Source organism: Mus caroli, unplaced genomic scaffold (assembly GCF_978045245.1).
Source record: "Mus caroli unplaced genomic scaffold, Mus_caroli_1 scaffold_12, whole genome shotgun sequence".
Classification (NCBI taxonomy): Eukaryota; Metazoa; Chordata; class Mammalia; order Rodentia; family Muridae; genus Mus; species Mus caroli.
Genome location: NW_028227267.1, coordinates 56,321,512 through 56,347,099, shown reverse-complemented (window position 1 = coordinate 56,347,099; position 25,588 = coordinate 56,321,512). Strand labels below are relative to the sequence as shown.

The 25,588-nt window shown below is 38.7% G+C and overlaps 1 protein-coding gene across 2 annotated transcripts in view; it reads left to right on the top strand.

Annotated features, from left to right (window-relative positions):
- Positions 1 to 25,588, top strand: part of Nup58 (nucleoporin 58) — a 46,495-nt gene that overhangs the window by 15,069 nt on the left and 5,838 nt on the right. Inside the window, exons 9-15 of one of the 2 annotated variants that reach the window (XM_021181741.3) lie at positions 2,143 to 2,222; positions 3,989 to 4,107; positions 4,482 to 4,564; positions 7,336 to 7,537; positions 13,008 to 13,106; positions 14,752 to 14,847; positions 16,264 to 18,338. In XM_021181741.3, the coding sequence (XP_021037400.1) occupies positions 2,143 to 2,222; positions 3,989 to 4,107; positions 4,482 to 4,564; positions 7,336 to 7,537; positions 13,008 to 13,106; positions 14,752 to 14,847; positions 16,264 to 16,433 (849 nt within the window). In that variant the 3' untranslated portion in view covers positions 16,434 to 18,338. Of the gene's footprint in view, positions 1 to 2,142; positions 2,223 to 3,988; positions 4,108 to 4,481; positions 4,565 to 7,335; positions 7,538 to 13,007; positions 13,107 to 14,751; positions 14,848 to 16,263; positions 18,339 to 25,588 lie in introns of those variants that run through there. The other variant, XM_021181742.2, reaches the window with a different exon arrangement.

Here is a 25,588-nt window from a genome sequence, read left to right as displayed (position 1 = left end):
CTGCCTACCAAGCAGTTTCTTCAGTCCATGAGCCTGGATGTCTCAGGTGGTCTTCATTAAATGCTGGATTCCCAAAGAAATAGACTGTAGTGCCCATGAAGAAATGGACTTTTCAGTAAGAGCAAGCAGACCAAGAGAACAAGCTTCCTTCTTCCATGTCCTTTAGGTAGGGTGCCACCAGGTATGGCCTGGATTAAAGGTGGCTCTTTCCATCTCAAAGATCTGGGTTACAAGTGGGTCTTCCTACTTCAAGTGATTTCATTGAAAAAAAAAAAATGCTTCAGAGATGTAAGGGTTTTAGTTAATTCCTGATGTGTAATCAAATTGACAACTAAGAATAGCCGAGCTCAAACCCAACACTATTCATGGATGGACTGTTACGCTAAAGCTGGATGATTCCACCCATAAGTGTGTGATGCTTGTGTAGCAGGATTGCTAAGTCTTTTGTTAAATGAAATAGGAAAAGCTTAAGTAGGTGGAGCCTGAGGGTAGTGAAGCACAGACTCGGATCTTTAAGGAAAGGTCGTCTGACGTTTCTTCACAAAGCCTTGCAGTCTATGTCAGAACTAATTCTCACCCAAAGTTTGACCTGTCAGTTTAAGTAGTACACTGAGTCCTTTGTGACATTACCACCGATCTTTACTCCAAAGATTTTCTTTGAAGAAAGCCTTCCTAGGAAATAAACAGAGCCTTTGAAGGTTGACTGACTGATAGATACAAAGCCTCATAAACTCTTACCTGTTTGTCTATCAATCTATCATGTTTTTGGCAAAGTAACTCAAATAAGTACTATGTAAATTAATAAGTTATATAACTTAGCTGTGTTCTTTTGTGTTTGTTTGGAGTGGATGCCCGATGGTTTATTGATGCTATGTTCTTGGATTTAGCCGTCAGAGCAGTCATTGAACTTTTAAAAAAATCTGTATTTTTCAAGGACTTTGGGCTTTAGGGGCCAAAAACTAATTCTGCTAAAAACAAACAAAAAACTTAAATCAGTGAGATATAATGTGTCCAGGCACAAAGGACTGAAATTGACAGTTTCATCATGAGTCTAATGTATGATAATGTTTATGTTGAGTCTAGAAAGGTTTTTTAAGTATTACAAAGGTTTGTGTTCAGGAAAGAGAAGAGGCAGAGGCCAGAAGTATGACCCAGGCATATATGAAGATCTGCCAGCAGCTTGTTACTGCAGAATGTCTGTGATCATATAAGTAGGTAGAGAGAGCTGCTGGGGTGGTAGAAACCCAAGGGTAAAATGGCCATGCATGCCTGGTATAGTATTACAGGAGAGGTAGTTAAGACACTGAGGCACTGGACAGGGATTGTGAGTTGAGGCTAGTCTGGATTACATAATAGGGCATTTTCTCAAAAACAAAAAATAAAATGCTTCAAGGAAACATTTTGACTTTAACACTTTGGTAGTTTAATAGGAGAAAAAGTTATTACTATTGGGAACATAAGTTTATGTTACTCCTATTTAAAAAGCAAGTTAAAAATAGAGTTGAACACAACAGTGGAATGTCAGGAATATGGAGTATAAGGTGTTAAAAAAGAGAGTATTCGTTCTGAAGGCTCTTTGGATAGAAGGTTAGATAGCACTGAGCAAGAGTAGAAGACTTTGAACGCTTCCTTTTAGTCAAGTAGAGTCTATTTGACCCCCTTCCTCAGGTGTAAGAAGAGAAGCAGCTGTGTTACAGGCTTATTCATGATTGAGCAGACAGCGTGAGTAAAGCTTTCAGCCATCTCAGTATATGTGTCTGCTCTCCAGGTGCTAATCCTTGCTGACATCAGCCTCGGCTTGGTTCTGCTTGCTTTTTCTTAAAAATAGTATTTTCTACATTTCTATAGTGAAGGTTCTAAAGCAGTATCATAATCCTTTCATTGTGGTTTAGTACATTTTATAAAATTGCGGAATTTTATGCATAGTTCTTCCAAAATGATCAGTATGATTATTATCATAAAATGTATTGAAAGTAAGTCTTCTTTTGAAAGGTTTCAACAGCAGGTAAAGCAGTTTGTCCTGTTGTTTCTTTAAGCATGTCCATTCAGTTGTCTGACATTTCAGTTAATAAATAGTTTGTAGATTAGCCTCTGACCTGATACTTTGTTTCCTGTATGTATTTTTAAAATCTGATGTATTAGGAGTTAAAGAATGCCGAAATAGCTTTAAGAACCCAGAAAACACCACCTGGACTCCAACATGAAAACACAGCTCCTGCTGAGTAAGTAACTGGTATTTCTATTATATACACAATGTTCTGCCGTCATATGTCTGCCTGCATGCTAGAAGATGGAGCCACATCTCATTACAGATGATTATGAGCTGCTACGTGGGTGCTGGGAATTGAATTAAGGACCTCTGGAAAAGCAGTCGGTGCTCTCAACCTCAGCCAAGCTCTCCAGCCCTGGTATTTTTTTTTTTTTTTAAACAGAAGCTTTTAATTTACGACAGTAGAACAGTAATCATACACATACTTTTTTGTTTGCTACATGGGAAGGCTTAACTTGGAGCTTTATAATGATTTCTCCTAATTATCCTAAGAGAGTGGTTTATTCTCGTCTCACTAAAAGGCTAAGATCTGAATTTTCAACTCCCTTTGATAAATAGCAGCATGACGGAGTCCAGTGCTCTCTGACTGCAGCCAGTGTGCTCCACTCTGGCCCTGGGCTACTTCAGGCCATCACTTCTAGGCTTAGTGACCTTGGAGGTGAGGGTTGTGCGGGTGTGCGTGCATGCATGATTCTTGTTCCTATACTTTCCTCTTTTTCCTTTTCCTTAAGGAAGTTATTTTAGAATTGCAGAAAATTTCAAAAACAGAAATTTTTTTATGTACTGTTTATCCAAATCCCCCACTTATTAAATTACCATGTGTATTTTGTTTTGGAATTCTGTATGTCTGTTTACATCCCTCCCCCAACACCTTGTGTTGTTTGCAAACATAAAGGCTTCTTAAGGATAATTGCTTACATAACACTATATTTAACCAAGTTCAGGAAATAACTGATACTCAGATTAGCATGACATGCTTCCATACTGATTTCATCTTGCCTTTGTCATACTAACAGCATAGTTCATGTTGGCAAAAGTTTTTGCATCTACTCATCCCCTCCCCATCTCGTTTTCCTACATCTTTCCCTGGCATGTGTCTTACCACTATATTGCCCTCCCAGCCATCGATTACACATTTTTTACAGAAAAACACAAGTTTCTTTTATTATTCTAAAAACTGTTAAATACTTGATTGTAAAATTTAATGATAGCTATACTTTGATTTAACTTTTTAAACTTTAGACTTCTAGAGAACATGAAAAATAGTAGCATAAAGAATTTGCATGGGCTGGAGAGATGGCTCAGCGGGTAAGAGCACTGACTGCTCTTCCGAAGGTCCTGAGTTCAAATCCCAGCAACCACATGGAGGCTCACAACCATTCACAATGAGATCTGATGCCCTCCTCCGGTGTGTCTAAAGACAGCTACAGTGTACTTACATATAATAATAAATAAATCTTTTTTTAAAAAAAGAATTTGCATAAATCCTTTACTTCACTATCCCTAATGGTAACATACTGTAGAACTATAATGTAATTATCAACAGTAGGAAACTAACATTGATAAAACATTTTTAACTAAAACAAGTTAGAATTTTACTGATTCCCCTCCTAATGCACGTTTCCCCTCCTAGGATCCTGTTGTGGGGTTTTATTGCGTTTATTTGTAATTTTCCTTAATCTCTACCTGTCTGTAATAGGTGAGTTCTAACTTAGGTTAGATGACCTTGTTACTTCTAAGGACTATAACGTCACTTGGTAATGTGCCCTCCGTGATTGGAATAGTGATACATCAGTAATATTCAATGCTTGGGAGCTTGCTTCAGTGATCCTCATCCTAAAATGACAGCCCCACTTAGAAGAGGACATTTGCTTATTTATTTGTATTTTTAATTATAAAGGAAATAATGTTTCAAATATTTGGTGTAACTCTTTATAGCTACTTCAGAATATTGGTTCAGCAGTTTGAGGTACAGCTTCAGCAGTACAGGCAGCAGATTGAAGAACTAGAAAACCATCTTGCCACTCAAGCCAATAATTCACATATAACTCCTCAAGGTAACACCCCTACTATGGTAATTCTGTGATAGCACCACTATGTCACTTATTAATGGGTGGTTCAATTTATATAGTAGGTGTGTGCAAACAACTATTAGTGCTTGTCTTAAGTTGTTCTAAGACAATTTCCTAAACTCTTTGGTCCCCGGAAATGCTTTATTGTAAATAATTAACTTTGGTGACAAGAGGAGACAGTCTAGGACTTCCTCTTCCTTCCTAGGTTACTAATGGAAACGTCCTCTCAGTCTTCATAGCCTGTTCTCTTCTGTATCTCATAGTCTTTCCCTTCTACGTATTAACTACCAAAACTAAGTCAGAGTAGTAGAAAAATAAAATTAATTATTACATATTAGTTTCATAACTTTCTCTTACAGATTTATCAATGGCTATGCAGAAAATTTATCAAACATTTGTAGCTTTAGCCGCACAACTTCAGTCTATTCATGAAAATGTCAAGGTAAGCATTCATTGCCAGTTCACCTATCTGCATGTGGAACCTTGGGAATAACTGGTGTTAGCACGCAGTTTCCCTCATCATTATTGTTAGTAATTATACAGAGTTGTGTGTGTGTGTGTGAGTGTGTGTGTGATGCTTGTGTAGCCTACATTCAGATTGTTTCCAGCTCTTTTCCAGTATAAATTGCACTATAGAAATCAAACATCTCTACCGACAAATCCTTTTTCGTGTTGACTCAGTGTAGTGTGTGTTTTATTAATATTTATTGATCATAAACCTAAAGAAAACCTGTTTACAATTCCTCAAGTACAGGAAACTCTTTTTTTACCAAATAGTATAATTTTTATTTGAATAGTATAAGTAAAATAATTTATTACTGAATATTTTGATCTTTATGTAGTTATGTTAGCTTTAGATTTTTATATATGTGCAAGCTAGCCAAAGGCTTTTTAAAAAATTTAAGTAAAACGTAAAAGTATGCCCTTTTTTGCAGTTAATTAAATATAAGTTCTTAGTTACCTTTACTCCAGAAAATGCTTAAATTCAAAGCTGCTAAACCTGATCATGAGTAAATTATGGAGACAGTTCATTTAATATGTTCATATCTGTTGGATTCATGGTAATAGAATTTTTAAAAAGTTTAAGTTTTAAACTGGGTCATTTAAAAGTTGTTATTATACACCAAAACATTTGAAACTTTAAAGCATTTTAAAGAAAATTTCTGAAGGAAGACTATCAGAGTTTCTTGAGAATCTTATTAATCTATGATAAATGATGTAAGATCTTAAACTGGTCAAGATTATTCTTTGTTGAGGTATGTCTTTGCTATTTTTAAATTTAGTTTATTATGAATGTTTCCAAGCAAACAAAATAGTGGAGCACTAGTGCCCAGGCTCCTCTGTTTCACCTCAGATCCTGCTTGTTTGATCATTTTGCCACTCTCAGAGCTGTTGTTTCTTTTATTATTTTAAAGTTCCTTTAAAAGTTATGTGTATAAGTGCCTTTTTGCCTGTATATTTGGGTATCCTGTGTGTGCTTGGTGCCCATGGAGGCTAGAAGAGGGCATCAATTCCCCTAGAACTGGAGTTAACAGGTACTTGTGAGGTAATAACAGCATAGGCAGCCTTGAGTTCGCCCACATCTCAGGCAAGCTGTCAGTGTGTTAACTCTGCCTCATCTGCTGGAGTATCTGGGATTTTAGACCTGTAACATCAGGCCTGGTTAAAGTTGTCAGCTTTTTCCAGAATGGTTTGAAAAACTGCCTTTTTATTAGTGAGGACAGAAAACAGGCTGAGATTGCCGTAAATAGATAATTTCAGTTGTTTCTTGTCTCTCGTTTGTTTTCTACTGGAGACAGGGTCTTGCTGTACAGCGCAAACTGGCCTGCAGCTCCTCCCTCAGCTCCCCTAGCTATTTCTTGTTTTATTTAAATATAAACAACTAGCCAGGAAATTATTTTACCATCTATTTTCATATTAAGTTCTAAGCAAGCTAAACATATAGGCTCTAGATTTTGCTTATCTTTGTGAATCTCACAAGAAATTATCTTGGTTCCATTCCCATGGGCATTTACCAATTGAGGGAGACTTTAATTACCTTACCCAGCACACCTCAGTGATATTATCAAAGTGGGAAGTTTTAAAATACATCATATATTCAAGGTCAGCCTGGTCTATAGAGCAAGTTTCAGGGCAGCCAGGGCTACACAGAGAAACCCTGTCTAGATAAATAGGATTTTTCAAGGAAAAAAAAATCATCATCTACATCACAGTTGGTGTTAGGTGTGTGGGTGGCCCCCTCTCCCCCTTTAAAAAATGCTTTTGTGAAATCTTGGGTTATGACTTCCTATTATTGTGACATTCTTCTTATTATTCCTATTATTCCCACACTGTGTGTATATAGAACACAGGGAGAAGAAGAATGGACTTGAAAACAGTAATGAGCTTTCTTTTCCTCACCTTGCTGCTAATGCCACATTTCTTAGTATTCAGTTCTTAGCAGGCCCACTTTGGTCCTTTATAACAGTAGTGAAGCTTGGAACTGGAATATTAAACATGGACGGCCACGTAAAAGGAAAAGAATAGCTCTCAGTAGTATACTAGTAAGACTTGTAAACGTACGCTTGGCACTGACAAAGAGCCTGATAATTAAAAAAGGTAAAAAATATGAAAACGACCTCTCTTCAAAAACTGGAATAAAATCTATATAATTAGGTTAGATCCGTAATAAAAATGTTTTATACTTAATACAAAATAGGATTGATGGTCTTAATGGGGCTATATATTGAATTAGGTAATTTGGTAATTTTATTTGATAAAGTTGAAGCCCTGCTTATTCCCTCAGCCTTTCTGTGCTTAAAAGTGTGAAATCTTATTTTATCATATGGTACCCAGTCATTTAAAAAATTATTTAACTGGTATATATTTAATACTTCCAGTCTGAAGGTTTAAAGAAAGTTGGATGCTTACGGGAAAAGTTTGTGATAAACTGTAGTACCTATTTAAATTTTATTCTGCTTGGCTGAAATCTTAACTTATGAAACCAGAGTATTTTAGGTGGAGTATTGTAAAGATTTGTGACAAACAGTATTCACAAGAATGATAGGGTTTCAGGCCTTGTCATGCGAGTGTCAGTTACTAGCTGTCTCATTTGTAGTTTACTTGAAATGTATAAAGTGGCCAGTTTTGTTGATCTTTTTAACTCATTTAATAGAATTACATGTTCCCAACATGGAACTTAGTTTCTTTCTCCCCTCCCTTCCATCTTTTTAGGTGCTTAAAGAACAGTATCTCGGCTACAGAAAAATGTTTTTGGGTGATGCTGTAGATGTGTTTGAAGCCAGGAGAACAGAAGCCAAGAAGTGGCAGAATGCACCCAGAGTTACTACTGGACCCACTCCTTTCAGCACCATGCCAAACGCAGCAGCCGTTGCCATGGCTGCAACACTTACACAGCAGCAACAGCCTGCTACAGGTCTGAATGCATTCAAGTTATAGCTTCTTACTGTTCAAATGCAGAAAACATTATGTGCATTTTTATAAGTCTTCCTTTTGTGTGAGCACTGACAAAATTTCTATGAATAGCTGTTCCAATCTAAAAAATGTGACAGACACAATTATAAACATACCTGAAACAAAAGGCAGGGTAGTTTAGCAATAACTATACATCCAATGTTGAATATTGTGAATTTACTTACTGTTATTTGCTGTATTGCTATAGATGCCCTTTAGAATATAGTGTTTCACTACTGAATTACACTTAAGAAAAACATTAGATTCCAAGTTGTGATTGTGCCCTTTATTGTTTTAAAGTCAGAGGTAATCCACCTGTACCATATGTTGCATTTTTTAGATATGATAATAATTGATGGTGCATCCTCAGTCTCGTACTTAGTGATTTCAGAGTACTTGTGATCTGGATGCAGTTATATTTCTATTGAAGGTGTGTGGTGAAGGTTAATAGGTTCATCTGGATGTACTTTGACTGGAAACAAAATAGCAGTTCCTCTAAGAGTCAAGTTTGAAGAAGATGCATGCTCCGTAGTGGACTGAGTCCTGGCAAGCTCAGGAAGGCTTGAGATTGGATTGTACACTCTGTAGGGCCTTTGTCCTCTGCTGGATGCCGTCTGCAGTGTTGTTGTGACGTGGCTCTGCAGTGCTTCGTTTGGAATTTTGGAAGTTGATTAGTCGTCTTATTCCTGGTAGTTTTTATTGGGTTGGAAGTTTGACATAGAAAAATGCAGTTTTAATAGTTTGCCTTTCCAAAACCCTTGATGATTTATACATTTGTGAGTGAGCCTTATTCTGTAGTGTATGTCTTTTTCACAGTTTCATATAATCCTGTAGTAAACTGCAATATTAAAACGTGAAAACCAAACAAAACAGATGTTTGGGTTGCATTCAGGCCACCTGTACTATGGAGCATGCTCTAGTCACTCTTTACATTTGAATGACAGCATTGATCTGCCATCAAGTAAAAAGCTGTTGATGGGATTAGGCCAAATCCTCCACATTCCATGGCTGGATCTGTGTGAATGGTGGTTCCCATAAGCACGGTCTAGTAGCTCTCTAGCTCGCTAGAGTGTAGACTTCTGTAGACAGACTATGCTTTGGAGTAATGGAATATCAATCCCAGCAGTATCATTTTCAGTTCTCAATATTTAGTAACTAATCAGTCACTGTCCATCATCCCTAAGGTAAGATAGAGAAATGTGGTTGCATACATGTCAATAAAGTATACTTTATTTTCAAGAGAATAAGTAAAGCTTGAGAAAAGAGAGTTGTCCAAACTCTTGGGCTCTAAATTAATCTCTTCTTCAGTAAATAACTAAATATGAAGCAAAATGACCTGTCAAAGGGCTGGTTTTCCTCCTTTTTTTTTTTTTTTTTTTGTGGTTTTTCGAGACAGGGTTTCTCTGTGTAGCCCTGGCTGTCCTGGCACTCACTTTGTAGACCAGGCTGGCCTCGAACTCAGAAATCCTCCTGCCTCTGCCTCCCGAGTGCTGGGATTAAAGGCGTGCGCCACCACACCCGGCTCCTTTTTTTTTGAATAGAGTTTCTCTGTATCCCTGGCCTGGAACTCACCGATCTGTCTGCCTCTGCCTGTCGAGTGCTGAGATTGAAAGGCACGAGCCACCACACCTAGCTTTTTTTTTTTTTTAACACCTTTTTAACATGTAAACTATAGGCACAGACATGAAGACAAGTGCTTAGTCTAGAAATATGGTGTCTTTTGTGAATATGGTGTCTTTTGTCAAATACAAAAGTAGATAATTCAGGGAAGGCCTTTTCTCTGTCTTATATTTGCTAACCTTGCAGGAATTGTTGGGAGCTTTGGCTCATGGGCTTTAATTTCACCTGTTACTTTGACTTGGCTTCCCCACACACATACCAGGAGCAATTCCTGCTTATAGTATGATGCTGTAGTTTTAGGGTATATATAAAACTTTTTAATTAGGTGGCAGGAATTGGAGTTTATTAACCTTGGAAATCTTACAGTATTTGTACTTTAGTTGAATCGGGTTGTTAACTATTGATAAATAACAGTGGTAACAATTTTGCATTGTTTCTTTCCCATTTTGTTTCCTTAAAAGCTTCTTTCTGGCTCTGTAGGCACTTTATACCCTCACATTACAAATGCTAGCTTAGTTCTTAGTTAGGACTCTGTATTGTGAGGCTTTAGGAGTTCTGTTAGATACTGGGTAATGGTGTTATGAATTGCATCCCATTTAGTTAAGCCCTATTACATTTTGTTTTGTATCCAGGGAGATACTCCTGTGCAGTACTTTTCGTGAAATCCCTTTAAGTCCTAATTTGAAACCATCTAGAGGAACTGGACAAAGCTTGTATGTTTTTATACACAGCTGTTGCTGTATAGATGTGCTTTATTAAAGTGTTTTATTTGCATATAGACTTTTTAATTTAATTGATATAAACAGGGATAAAAAAGGACAATAACTTTTCTTAGATTGTTGCTTTTTTTTTTTTTTCAAGGTAGCTTTTCTTTTTTCTGTTGTCTTTCTAGGAGGTGGAAGGATGTACTTAATTTTAAAGGACTTGCTGTTGGTTTGGTTTGGTTTGGTTTTGGTGGTGGTGGTAGTAGGATTGAATCCAGGACCTTGTATGTGATAACAAGTCAAGACTCTACTACTGAACTGCCTCCCCAACCCACGATTCCTTATTTTTAATGAAAACAAATACACAGTTCAGCTTGGGTATATTTAATTTGTGGCTCTTTGTTGTGAAGACTGAGTTCATGAAAACCCAGATTATTCATACATAAAGTGAACAATATCAGTGTGTGGATAAGTTCATGTACACTTGTCCACAAATGTTCCTCAGATCTCCCCAAAACCTTAGTAGATTTATATTAGGCTTATGATCTTGATTTAGGATGGATGTGTTTTTTTCAATCAGTGTACTAAGGTTAAATTTTGTTGTGTTTCACACTTAAAAGTTGTTGATGTTTACATAAGATTTTTCTCATGTGACTTTAGCTTCCATTTTTTTTAAGGAGAGCTGAAGCATTTGTGAGGAATACCTGCTTTCTAGCTTTAGGTGAAGGTTTGGACATTTGAGGTGTAGTGTTAAATCAGAAATGTTAAATATTTCATTTTAGTTTCTTGTGGTTTCATGATAGTGTTGTTTTAATAACCAAAGGAACATTCCCCATTAAAAGTAGCAAGAAGAAGTTTTTCTTATCAGGGGAAGGCATTTTTGTTTTTTTTAAAAGGTGACTTACAAGCAACAATGGTAATTACATTAGACATTTTTGGTGACTATGGAAAATTATAAGAAATCGAAATTCTAGCACTTTAGTCTTTTTCCTATAAATACAGACATTAAATAAGGTAATATTTATTCTAGAAAATATGAATTACAGTGCTAAACCTGATTTTGTTGTATGTGAATTTATTATGGAAACTTTTGTAAAATGTTTCTTTACGTGGAAATTTCTCTGTAGGCAATCATTGGTCTATATTATTGATTTGATTTTACCTGTAGAACTAAGAGCCCCTCATTGAGTGACTATTCATATTTCAAAGTGACTTGAATTGTTTACATAGCTTCTACCTGAAGGATTTAGAATCTGTTTTCTGAAAGCAAAACTAATATATATGGTGGCCAGAGTATAAATATGTTAATACTTTGGCCTGGGAGATAATTTATCATGAGCTTTTACTATTTGAAATGTTATACATTTGCCTACTATTTTATAAATGATGTTACCTTCAGAATTTGTGTGAAGGTAGAAAATTCAAAATATCTTGCATCTTTTGCCAATGGGGAGTCTTGTCATTGTCAGATGCATTTTGATGTCCTAAATATGATTGCAGAAATTGTTCTGTTGCTCTTAAAAAAATGGACCTACACATGACAAAAATCCATGCTATCTGGGTAATTCTCCCAACTTGTAAGACTGAGGACTGTGGTGTGCATTGTTCTTTAGCGTCTTCCACCAGCAGTGCCTCTAGTTAAAATATGACAGTCTCCCAATGTTAAAGAAACTGGACATATGCTTTCTCTGTTATTTTTGTTAGACATAAGAAAGTAATATGTTTCTTTTCCTGTTGTAACATTTTACAAAAGAGCTGCTAGTCAGGTCTTCTAAAATTAATCTCAAACTGGATGTAAGAATTTAAAAATATTTTTTAATTTATTTTTTTAATAGTAGTATAAGAACTCTGGCTGCTATTTAGTTGTTATTCTGTTTTCTGGATAGAAGCTATTTTAAAAAGTCCAGTTTCTGTCCCAGGGTAGCAAAATGTACTTCCTCATTTTGTTGTTTTGTGCTTTATAAATTTACACTACCTTTTGAATATACAAACCTCATTCTTCATTAGACAACGTGAAGGCTTTGGGTTTTTTGAAGTTAAATTTGAAGGTGCAGTTTGCTTTGGCATTCCCTCAGCTCCAGATGTATTAACTACTGTGCTTGCAGAGGCCAGGACTAAGATTGTACTATGAAACTTACTGAGTAGTTTTCATAAATTATTATCAAATGAGAGATTTTTAGATTTTTGTATTCTGCTTAGTTAAAAAAAAAACAACAACAACAAAGCGTAGTTACCACGAGGGGCTGGTACGTTGATGCTGTTGCTGCCAAACAAACTCAGGCGAATCCCTAACGTAGCAGGTGTGGAGAGGATGACGTGTGGCTTTGATGAATGTTGGAAAGGAGCTTCTGCAGCCTTGACTGTACTGGGTCTGTGAAGGCGCACACGTGCCTTTGTAAATGTTCATTCTCGGTCTCATGAACCAGGTGATGAGTGCTGAAATGTAGCAGAGCTGAAGAATAGAACTCAATATCACTTCTGTGAACAAGTTGGAATTGTCATGTTACTGTGTAATTGGTTTGCTTTTAAGATGAACAATAAATTAAATAAAATAAAACATTGTCTTGTTTTTTATCTATTTACTATATATACCATTTCTGTACTATAAGAAGTCATACCTAATTTTTTTGGGTACTTTATGAAGTAACATGATAGTTTTGCTGTGTTAGTGTCAGTCTCTTGGACATTGGAACTTGACTCTAATACTGGGAGCTTGTTTTTTTTTTAAAAGAAAAGCAAAATCTTATTTATTACACCAAATAGTTGTGTCAGAAAATAGGTAGAACTAAAACAATTCTAGAAATATAAAAACTATAACTTGTGAGGCATTAAATATTTCAAATTATCAGTACATTAAACTTTTGAACATTTTTCATTGTGATAAACCTCTTTTAACTGTGTAGCTATAAGCAGGTTAATTAAAATTTTTCAGATAAAACATTTGGGATAGATAAGCTAGGTGAGAAAGACATCTTGAAATCAAAGTTATAACAAGTGGAGTTTGTTAAAAATAATCAATGTTCAGCTTTAAAATAATCTCATAAAGGAACTTTAATCTTGAAAGAGTAAGGCAAATTTGTTTTTCCCCCCGTTTTTTTTTCATACCAGGGCCACAGCCGTCTCTGGGAGTTAGTTTTGGAACGCCATTCGGCTCAGGTATTGGCACTGGCTTGCAATCAAGTGGCTTAGGTTCTTCAAACCTTGGAGGTACACTTTCCATTTTTTCCTATTTCATTTGGACTGGATGGTAGCCTGTAACCCATTTCTAAGAGGATCTGCTGCTATTTGGGAAGTTAAGGTTCCATCTGGCAAAAAAGGATTCCCCAAACATGATCACTGTTCCTAGCATTCGCTTCAGCTTAAAGTCATGCTGTCCTCTGTGGGAAGTAGATAGAAGCACTACAACGAAGTGGCAGCGAGTTTTGTGTGTTCTGGTCAACGTGCTGAAATGTAAACTTGAGAATTACTTAGATTAAATCAAATTAGTCTTAATTGAACTTTTAAAGATTAGTTCTAATATAACTTTGGAATCCAATCTACTACATCATATAGATATTCCTGATAGTTAACTTTTTTTTTTTTACCTGAGAGTGACCACTTTAAGCAGGATTTTATTGTAAATTAAACAGCTTGACGTTTGTCATTTTGATGCACTCTTGGCATGTTTGACTGTATATATACATAAGCAATTCAGATTATTCTAATTGTTTCATAAACTAGTAAAGTAAGTCTATAAAGACATTAATTATAAATGTTTTCATTCACAATTCTTTTTGAATAATTGAGAGTTTATTATATTTTGACAAAGGTATTAGAGGGTAATGATGGTTCCTGTATTTTTACTAAAATATAAAGAGAGGCTATAAGCTACCACAGTTCTTTATTACAAACTGTTCTACATTGAGAATTTTAGAACTATGAGAGGTAGCATAATCCCTCTTGACTATAATCCACTTTCTATCATGTTTTTGATAGGCAGTGATAGTTCACTGCCGACTTAAGTCTTTTCGTAAGCCACTGCAGAATAACAAACGGACTTTGAACTTTGCTGGAGGTACATCTTAGCTGGTTGAGTGCTACCCAGCATGCATGAAGCCTTGGTTCCATTCCTAACTGCAAATATAGGGAGTGGGAGCTTATACCTGGATTCCCAGCACACAGAAGGCAGGAGGATCAGAAGTTCTGGGTCATTCTCATCTACATGGGGAAAATAACATAAGACTAATAATAACAAAGATGTTGCAGTTTATATAGAAAATATCTGGTAAACTATATCTGAATACTTAGAATTTCTTCATGGACTTTGTATGATGAAAATATGTTTTAAGAGGAAAGACTGTTCATGTTAACATGGAGAGTAACATGGCAGAATTTACTGTTACAGAGTAGATTAAGGTAGTGGACTGTCCTGTAGTTAGTAAGGAGCAGAGAGGGCACTTATCTCAGAATATTCTAGTATTTACAGTGTCGTGAAAGTCATGCTTGTTTATGAATTTAGCCAGCCTTTCTATATTTCTGAAATGAAATAGTGCTTCAGCTAGGCATATATCTAATATTGTATACTCATTTCAGTGGTGAAAATAACCTATGTGATCTTGATTTTAATAGCCTTGTTCTTTGAAAATTGCTGCTAGGTCATAAACTAGTTTGGGTAGTTATAAATTAGTGTTTTATTTAGAATTAATTGGCTCGAGAAGTCTTATGCAGAGGAGTAAGTACCCAGAGTGCCTCAGGAAGCTGTGTTTGTGAACATTGCGTTTATTTGGCCTGTGGTGGTGGTTGGTTTTCTTGTGAGTACACTGTAATCTGTGTTTTATGTGCACTGTGTATTTTCTCTATTACCTTCCACTAGGATTTGGAACTAGCTCTGGTTTCGGATGCGGTACCACAGGGGCCTCCACATTTGGATTTGGAACAACAGATAAACCCTCAGGAAGTCTTAGTGCAGGTTTGTGTGCTTCTGCCTGAATTCCAGGCAGATGAAAAAGTGAAACCGTTCAACTGAACATTACACACGTTCTTACTCTCAGTAACCCTCAGGGTCCCTAACGCACCTCCTCCTCTGTGGAAGCATGTATTGTATGCCTGCCTTACTGTGGTGGCTGTATGTACTGAGACTTTTTGACTTAAAAACAGTTAACTAGAGATTCATTTGAATCCTAGTGACTGACTTTATGGTTTAAGGCTTTTCCTCCTACCCCATTAATCCAGTAGTTATATTTGGGTGGTTTGTTTTTCATCCAGGAGAACTTTTTATGTGTGTTTTGTACTGGGTGTGGGAACGAGGGTTTTTACCCATGTTGAGCAAGCACTCTACCACTGAGCTGTTTCTCCAGCTTACTTTTCACTTGTCACTTTGAACCATGGTCTCACTGAGTGCCCAGGCTGGCCTTTCACTTGTGTTCCTGCCTCAGCTGGATATTGTAGCTGAAACCGTAGGCCTGTACCGCCAGGCAGCCCAACATAAAATACATCTCAATCCAAACAGTTGTTAGTACCTCTGATTTTAAGGGGTAGGGTCACTTATGAATAATGATTAGCTTGGCTCTGTGTTCATTTTTAAGTAGGTATAATCTACTTCTAGTAGAAAACCCAGAATTTTGTTTACCTTTCCACTTATTTTATATGTGTAAATACTGACTTTCCTGATGTGTAATATGTAAGAATAAATAATATATCTAAAATAGTGGTATGACACTGTTCAAGAAATGTGTTCAAATGTAGGAAATTCCACTTACTTTAGTAGTATTTAAAGTCAATAGTGCCAGTGGAGTAAGATTTGTAATCAGTAGTATCAGGACTAGAATCAAAATACTGTTGTCAGGTAACCAGGCATCCAGAACACTTGCTCTTAATTATAAATACTCTTATTATACACATTGTTTGCATTCTCTTGAACATTGAGGTGGGTTGAGGTTTTCTTGGAAGGCTTGGGATTTAAGGGCAGGCCCAGATGCCTTGAGTGTGTTTCCTAAAATGTTTTTGGTGAGTCTGAGTAAGAAGACACTGACATAATATGTAGGTAATGTAATTTTATTCTCATATATAATTATATACAGAATAATACACAATTGTATGTGCACATAAAACATGTTACAATACAGACAAGAAAGTTTCTGGTAGCTTGAATTTTCCTGTATATTTTAGTTATCTATGCTAGCTTCCTCTGTCTTTCAAGACACTCTTTAGCTGTTAGCTAAATTATTTTTCTTTAAAGCTCCTTGTTAGAAATTCAAGGGCTATAGGCATTTTCTACTCTTACAAATTGTGTATTCACAGATAGAAATTCCCACTCATCCCTGTTTTTTATATTTGTTTTTGTGACTTAACTTCTCATTTGAATATTTTCTTCCCTGAACATAAGGCTTTGGCAGCTCAAGTACGTCTGGGTTTAACTTCAGCAATCCTGGCATCACGGCATCAGCTGGTTTGACATTTGGGGTATCCAATCCTGCATCTGCGGGGTTTGGAACAGGAGGACAACTCCTTCAATTGAAGAGACCTCCAGCTGGAAACAAAAGAGGAAAGAGATAAACATACGGGTCAATGTGTTGGCCGTGCTTAGCTGGCGCCGCTCATTCTATGATTCTATTTTTCTAACGATGTAGTAATTGAACTGCATCTCGGGAGATTTATAACGTTTTGATATTCCTCACTCTGGAACTTGAACTTTGTTTACCTTACCAAACATCTTTCTTGTGAATTCAGAATCCAGTCGCAGTTTTGGTTGCTATTATTTTTGATTCTCCATGTAAGAAATGTTGTGATTAAATTACCAATTGATAGTGGTGGGTGAAAAAAATCCATCAACCTACGCCTATGATTTATCCTAGTACTAAGCAGTGTTTCTGTTGCTGAGGTTTATGCTGTGATTACATGCACATTGGTTTCTTATGCAGATGGTATCAACTCTAGGGCCTGTGCTAGAAGTAGTTTGTTCCTTAACAAGGCCTTTTGAACTGTGCTGCAGGGCATCTTGTGGATATGTATGTAATTATATAGAGAGTAATGCACACAATGTGTGCACATAAAATATATATTTACACACCTACAACTCCTGCCTCAGACTGTTATCCTTTTTAGTGTATTTAGTTATTCACTCTTTATGATTTAGATCCTTAGTGCTTATAAAAGGAGTAAGGGTGCCTGGTCACTTCATTTGTTTATTAAACAGAAGTGATTCTTGATATAAGTGTTGAATCCATTCAACTTCATTGACCCCACTCTTCTGTTTTTATTTATACCTTGACCCTTAGGAGCTACTTCAACTGAGGGATGCTCTAAGGCTCATCAAACAGATTTTAGAAACCTTTACTACCCTATATATATTCTCATGCTACCATTATGAGAATCTTTTTTTGTAAAGGAGATGGACTTTTAGGAGTGTATGTGAACTCCAGACTGATGTTCTGGGGCAAAGAGCTACTAAGCCAAATTGAATCTATGCAGGTGGAGGATGCAATGTTAATTCAGTAACAACTTGCTTAGCTGTTTCAATACAGAATTATTCTTATAGGGCTATTGAGGAACCAAATGAAGTGGCTTCTGAGCCTCATAATGTGCTGAGTCTTAATCTGGACTAGAGAAACTACATTTTCGGGAAAATCTTTGTACCCACTATAAACGTGCTGGTTTGAAGAGTGAGTGGAGCCCCAATGAGTGCTCAGAGGTGTGTCAGGTTGTCTGTGTGACCTCTGTCTGTGCTGCCGATCTTGGTGTTGAGTGAGTAAACACCACTGTGAGGAGAATTAATTGCCTTAGGACTGTGACAGCGTGAAAGTAGTTTTCAGGTGGAATGAACACATGGAATTGCACGGAAATAGTTTAATTTTTTTACATAGAAGGTTTTGTATATACTGTTCACCAGTGAATACTTTCAGGATCATTTTCACCAAGGCACCTTTTTTTTTATTCAAAACAGGTCTGGTGTACATACATACATACATACATACATACATATTTTAGTATAATGTTACTTGGGTTTGATTATAAAAGTATTGTTGGTCTGTTTTATTTATCTGCATATAACAGTTATTGGCATTCCTGAATTCAATATTTGCATCTTGACGCATTAAAATAAGGAGAGTTATTTGTCTCTGAGCACTAAACATTTGTATATTTTTGTAATTCTGCAACCCTTAGTCCAGACTATGGGGGAGGATGGGAAAAAAGTGTGCTTTGGCGTTTTAAATTACCATCAGAGTTACATATACAATTACAAAAATACTGCTTTGTTCGTTTTTTAAGTACATTGTATTATGCTGCAAATATCTGAGTATTTATATTCCTCTGGGTTATTTTTCCTTTATATACATTTTCATATGTTGAGCCACTGAGACTGTAGCGTCCATTTGTGGGAGGAGTCCGAGTGCTGTCCTTGTCTCCTTTGTCTTCGCCTTGTCTATTGTGGAAATAATAAAATTTGTTAGTTGCTTTGAATCTTTGTAGGTCTCAGCAGTTGTACATACTTAATTTTATTACTGCTTCTTATTCTCTTTAATTGACTTTTAGTGTTGCCTACACTTGTAAGTTGTAGTCTTGTTCTCTTTTGTTTTTAACAAAAGGCTAAAGACAATGTAGCAAATTCTGACTGGGCAGGTGGTTATGCTGGTAAATCTGAGTAAATGCTGGATAGGTGTGGTTGCCCTCCTGATTGCAGTGGCCAGAGTCAGAGAAGGGATTCCCAGAGCTAGCTGCCTAGACTAGCCACACCAGCAAGCGCCAGGTTTGACCAAGAGAACCCTGCCTTAATGAATATGGTGGGAGAGCATTCAAGAATGAGTCCCAGCCGGGCGGTGGTGGCTCACACCTTTAATCCCAGCACTCAGGAGGCAGAGGCAAGGTGGATTTCTGAGTTCGAGGCCAGCCTGGTCTACAAAGTGAGTTCCAGGACAGCCAGGGCTATACAGAGAAACCCTGTCTCGAAACCCCCCCCCCCAAAAAAAACAAGAATGAGTCCCAACAACAGCCTCCCTCGTCCCCCCGTCACACATGCACACACGCATACATGCACAAATGGAAAGGGGAGGGTAATAGGTTCTTTGTCACTTGGTTTTTTTCTTCTGAAAATTATGACATTAAGCATCATCACTAAGTTGATAGATATTGAGTTAAAAGCAGAGACTCCTTCAGCTTAGTCTCAGTCCTGCCCTGCCCACGCGTGCACGCTAACGGTGTTGGATCTGTCTTGGCAGACTGTTCTAAAAATGTCCTTTCTGTGTGTATGAATGGTGGCTTTACTTTCTTTTTTCTTCTTTTAAATGCTCATTTTATTGGTTTCTCTTCCCTTTTAAATAAGCAAGTTGCCAACACCACCACCACCAAAATCCCAAACCTAAGTATTGTGTGATTTTGATTTCCTCCCCTTTGTAGTATATTATCTATCTCTTGCCTTGTCAGCTCATAGAGATTGCCATTTGCACACTCTTTCCTTCCCCATACCCCGATTGCTATCCAGGTGTCTGTTCAGCTGTTTCTTGTTGATGGGTTCAATTCTGTAGAAGTTGTGGTGAGTATCCTTGTACATGTCACGGTAGAAGGCCCTGAGAAGTTACCTGGAAACATCTGCAGTTAAGCAATCTATTAAACACGTTTGATCTCACCGATTAAAATATATCACTCAGGATTACTGTAGGTGGGGGCAGGGGAACAGAAATATAAGAGGCCCTGTTCAGCTGAATGGCCCTCAGCCTTTAGGCCGTTTTCTGCTGGGCTAGTGTATGGGTACGTAAAACTGCTTCCTGGTTCTCTTCCCTTGGTCTCCTGTACCATTCACCACTTTTGCCTTCCCCACATGGGTGGATTTTGAGGGTTCAAGGCATCGGGAGTAGCTATATGCCTGGTGCCAATGAGCCATTTAATTTATATGGGATTTGCCCTCCTTGGGATCTGGGACAGAGCTCCTGAATGTACACCCAAGCCCATGAAGCAGGCCAGGGGACCCCACTCATCAGATTGGTAAGAACCCAGAATGATTTGGTTTGGGTTCCAATTACCCACTCCATTGAATAGAAGAGAAGAACAATTGTCTAAGAGTCGTAAAGCTGTTTAACCTGGCTTAAAAGTAAACAAAAGGACAAAAACCAGCTCTGCAGTGAACTCTGAGCATTGGGCAAGGGTAGGGAATCATAACCAATTAAGTGACTCATATACCATGAACTGGGTGGACAGTAGTATAGCCTACACCTTTAGACCACATTACAAAGAATTTCCAGAAGGTAGACATTCAGGAAGCAGACAGTGAATACCAGACTTTCCCAGAAAACAGCTTTTTGTGAAACATTGCTGTATATTTGGGTGAGGTGGGTCCATGAAGGTCACTGGACAAAGAGATAATAAGGTGTTTGAGTGTGCCACGGCCAGTTTCCTTACATCAGTTGGTGAAAGGACACTGTCTTCTCAGTATGTGCTGGCTAAAAGCCTGCTTGGAAAAGAACTATAAAATCATGATGGTTTTAGGGTAATGTCTTCTAATGTAGACCAGAGCCTAAACCTCAGAAGAAACCTGTTTTACCTGAGGAGCCAGAAGTCTCTGTACCATGTGTACAGTTATACCCCACCACGGCTCCCTGTGCCACCAGCACATGCTGGGGAGCCCTGACACCGCTACTCTTTCCAGTGCCAGCAGGCCCATTAGCTGCAGAACCATCACTTGGAACAGTCCTCTCAGAAATTTAAGTCCCTACACCCTGGTGGGGAAGAACAAAGAAAGCCAAATCTCTGCCCCTTGAACATAATAGATGAACCATTCTGTAAGGTTTGAAGACCCCTCTGTTTTGACCAGTAGGGACAGGACCCAGAAGGCCAGTGTACCTTAATTTATTGATCCTTTTCTGCCACTGACTTCTTACATTGGAAAAAAATCACCTCTTCATACAAGAAAAACAAAACCTCTTGGGACTTAATTGATTTAATCCAATCTATTATCCAAATCCAAGTTGGGTATCACATGGGCAGATTGTTGAACACACCACACCACACCACACCACACCCCCGCTGATTCTGGTTATCTCAGAATGGGTAAGGGACTGTGCCCCTAGATGACATCCAAAGTTTGTTTTCCGAGGAAGTCCCATTGGGACCAGAGTAATGATGGGGTGTGTGGTTGGAGAAGCTCAGGTGATAAACTGGAGATTCTTTTAATCAAAAAAGGAGGTAGAAAGGCCCTAAATAATGGGGGAAATCTCATGCTTCAGGGGTGTGTGGAGAGCCTGAACTGATACAAGGAACTGAAGTGTGAAGCAGATCAAAGGTTAAAAAGAAACAAATTTGGCTGGCTGCTACACTGATAGAATGTTCAGGGCACCCATGGACAGTGTTCCACCAGATTAGGGCTGTGGCCACTAAGAAGCCTAATAGGACCACTTTGCCCAGAGGTGAAATTGGTTCAGAACCAGTGTGCATTTTGCCATAGAAAGGGCATTAGAAAATGAACACCCACAGAAGGCAGAGAATGCCTGCTTAGGTGTCAGGTAAGGAGGAAGACTGGATGCTTCAAGTGATAGCAGCCTAGACATTGAAAGAGACACCAGAAAAGTGAGACTGTAGGCTTAGCAGCCATTAAAAAAAAAAAAAAATGAGGAAGAGTAGACCCATTCCATTAGGCCTGTAAGAGCATATAGTCAGAAGGATGCTGCTAATGCTGGCCAGTTGACCTTACATGAACACTGGTTGTGATGTAATCCATGAAGGACACTACCGATCATGGGAGCTATAGACAGCTTTTCCTCATCTCCAGCTGTTGGGGCCTGGGAAGCCATGATGTTATCCATGAGTTTCTATGCCATCCCGGTTGTACAGTGCCTCTGTTGGGTTGACCTGGGAAAGCTGCAAGCTCAAATAACTAACTCCTCAGGTCCAGAAAACCTAAACTGACCCCTACTGTCCCATGGGAAAAGGAATGATGACTATTTGGCTTGGCTGAGAAGCCACAAGGGCCTGAGCTTCTCGAAGTTCTTGGTTTACTGGTTGAAATTAAACAATCAGTGCTGGTAAAATACTCCAGTGGTCACAGAATTAAGACAAGCAGTAGCCCACTCACCAGAAAGCAGTATCCCTTTCCAGCCACAGGTTGGAGCTTTAAAATACCTTTTAAAAAGGAGAATTTTCTGGTCTCATCAAACAGCCTGGGATATACCTCTCTTGCCGGGCCAGAAACAATAGGACTGATGTTTATAGTCCAGCACAGGATTTAGGGGCAGTAAATCACAGTAACTTTGCATCAGCTGTCCCCAGTCCTCAACACCTGTCAGGGCTTGCTTCTGCTGAGGCTGTTTTCTTTAGATCTAAAGAACCAGTTTCTAGGTTCACACCCCCATTCGGCAGCCTATTTTTGTCTTTCAATGGTAAAGTCCTAAAAATAGTGACAAAAGTTAATTAACTTGGACCAGATTGCCCCAGATTTAAATTTTTCTTTACCATTTTTGGCACTGTGTTATTTGATCAGCATAACTTTACACTGCTCCAATATGTAGATGATTTATTCCTGGTGGGAGCCACCAAAGAAGACTGTAGGAGACATACACACTCTATCTTACTATGGAGAACTGGTTATAAACTCTATAGTAAAAAGCCCCAATCTGACTAGATATTCTGGTCTTTAATCTTAGCACTTGGGAAGCAGAGGCAAGGGGATCAAACTGAGTCTAAGGTCTATCTGGTCTACATAGTAAATTCTAGGTCAGCCAGAGCTACATAGACCCTGTCTCAAAACAATCTCTTCCCCACCTTCACAAAACTGCCAAGAAAGGGTTAAATATCTCAGGTTCCATTTGTCACAGGGGTGGCTCCAAAGTCCTGAGAGGAAGCAGGCAGGCCTTTTGCTCTGTTCAGTTCTGCATACCCTCTTCAGATTTGAGAGTTTCTTGGGAGACTGGTGTCTATTTGGGTTCCAAATTTCACTGTTCTGGAAAAAACAGAATGGAAGCCACAGAGTGGGAAGAAAGCCCTCATTGTGGGAAAAAGACCAACAGAAAACTTTGAAGAAATCAGTTAGGTCTTTACCGGCTTCAGACTCCCAGGCATAATCTTTTTATATGAGTCGGATGTTGGGATCTTGGCATTACCCATAGCTTGTCTTTTTAAACAGCTGGGCTCTATGGCTTTAGGCTGGCCACCTACCTGCATCCGCTTGGTGCTACAATACTCTTGGTAATAGAGGTTGACAAGCTCATTGTAAGGATTTAACTGTTGACACCATATATACAGTGTTAATTTTGATGGGTTACAAAGGCCAATATTGGGTCACAAATGCTAGTATGGCCAGCTGTGAGGCAATCCTGTGTGAAAGCTCACACATCATCTACAAGTAATTCCAAATCTTAAACCCTGCAGCGTTATGCCAGGCTTGCCAGATTGTGATTACATTGAAGGCAGGACAGATCTAACAGACAAACCTAAAGATCCCGATGTACCATATCTTACTGATGGCAGTAGTTTTATAGAACAGCTTGCTGTGTATTCTGATGACCCTCAATTCTACCACTGAGGCAAATCCTCTGCCCAAGGGGACGCACAAAAAGCAGAACTCAGAGCTTCAGCAGGAGTGCAGTGGCTGGCAGTGGGATGAATGTGAACATATTTACAACTCTCAAGTGTATTTGTACTATGCTCTGTGAGCATGGAGCCCTATGTAAAGAAGAGGGACTGATCAATTCAGAAGGGAAAGACATAAATATGGCAAAGAAACCATAGAATTCTTAGATGCTGTATAGCCTCTAAGAAAATTGGCTGCCTTGCAGTTTTGAGGACACCTGAAAGGAAATGCCAACAACTTTTGGGGGCAACTGCAGAATAGACAGAAAGGTGAAAACTACCAGCTTCCAAAGGAAGGGCAGAGCTGGCAATTGCTACAGCCACAGTATCTCCAGGCCACTAGGTAGATAGCTAGGCTTAAGACTGAAAGTGAGGACTGTCTCCCCAGCAAGTGGTAGACATTTCAAAGATGAATATAGCCATCCCTGTGGCCACTGCCTCTGCCTTTGTCACACAGTTCCATCAGGGACCTCATGTCAGCTGGATGGCTCTGGAAAGTAAGATTGACACTTATATGATACTTACATTCCTGCTTCCATGTATAGCTTGACTAACTGGCCAACAGAGTGGCACCTATGCCTAGGCTAACCCATGATGGGCTGAGGGCAATAGAATGCTGGAGGAGCCCTGTTTGGGACTTTGGTTGTTGAGTTTCCAGAGCTGCCCTAAGCTAGGGGCTACAGATTCGGGCTTGTCTTTGTATGTGCATCCTCAGGTTACATATGTGAAGCCCTTATAGAAAGGGCATTTGAAGTAATATGGCTTCTAAAAGAAATCATTTCTGGGTTTGGGATTCATGTTGCTTACACTGGGGCAGACACTGGGTCAGCATTTGTGGCAGAGATAGTACATACAGTTGGTAGCTGGAGGGCTAAAAGTCCTCTGGAAACTACACAAGCCATATCTTCTGTGGAGCTCTTGGAAGGTGGGGTCTGTGAACTAGACAGTAAAATTACAGATAAACTATGGTGAAAGTCTCACCCAACAATTGCTTTGTTAAAAATCAGATCTACTTTTCCCCACCCCCCACCCCCACACACCCTGAGACAGGGTTTCTCTGTATAGCCCTGACTGTCCTGGAACTTACTCTGTAGACCAGGCTGGCCTCAAACTCAGAAGTCCACCTGCCTCTGCCTTCCAAGTCCTGGGATTAAAGGCATGTTCCGCCACCACCACCCAGCTAAAAATCAGATCTAATTGCGTTGCCAAGCCCTTGCATTTACCTCTTCCAGTCCTCCTACTTTGGGCCTTTGCTACAGGCTTTAGATAGCTGTCCCAGGAGGTGGGACTGCCAAGCAGGGTTTTCTGTTTATGAAATCTTTTATGGGCATCCTCTCCTTGTCCGAGAAATACAGGGGAACTTAAAAGGATTTGGCAATATCACTTTAAGGCAACAGATGCAGAGGCTCTGTTCCACCCTGGTTCATTTATCACAATGGTTTCCTGTAAGCCTAACTACAAACACACTCCTTTAAACCAGGAGATGCAGTCTGCAGGAAAGAATGGAATATCCAGGTCCTGAAGCCTTTACAGAGAGGTCGACTCACTGTTATTTTATCCACTCCCACTGCAGTAAAGACTGCCAAGATGACTCCCAGGACTTGTCATAGCAAAGAGAATCCAGCCTCCAATACCTGGGAATGTGTTCTTGACCCAGCGACACCGTGCAAGCTGACCATCCGCAGGAATCCAGCTACACCATCAAAGAGCTTGAAGAGATAAAGAGACACGGCTAGACCAGAGAACGACAGCATTGCTTCAGTCTCTAGCAGCCAACTGACCTATTCATGAGCCATTGGTGGAACAAGCAAACTGCTGCTCTCTTTACTGACTCATGAATGAATTACCAACCCCTTGCTTTTTTTTTTTTTTTTTTACAAAGCTCTTCTGATGCTCCTGCTTTGGGCCTGTGCTACAGGAGCAGACCGGACCAGTGGCTAGAGGTCCCTGAAAACCACCTCTTACCTTTTTTGCCCCAGATGCATGGTTATTATCTGTTGCTATTAATTTGGCTCTCTTGTCATGGTCAGAGACCTGGCTGATAAAAGTTATTTTAAGAATTTTATAATACACTTATGGTTTGTTTCCATTCTGATTCCTTGTCAGCTTGCCATACTGTAAAAACATTACTATCAAACTATATCTCTCCTTAATCT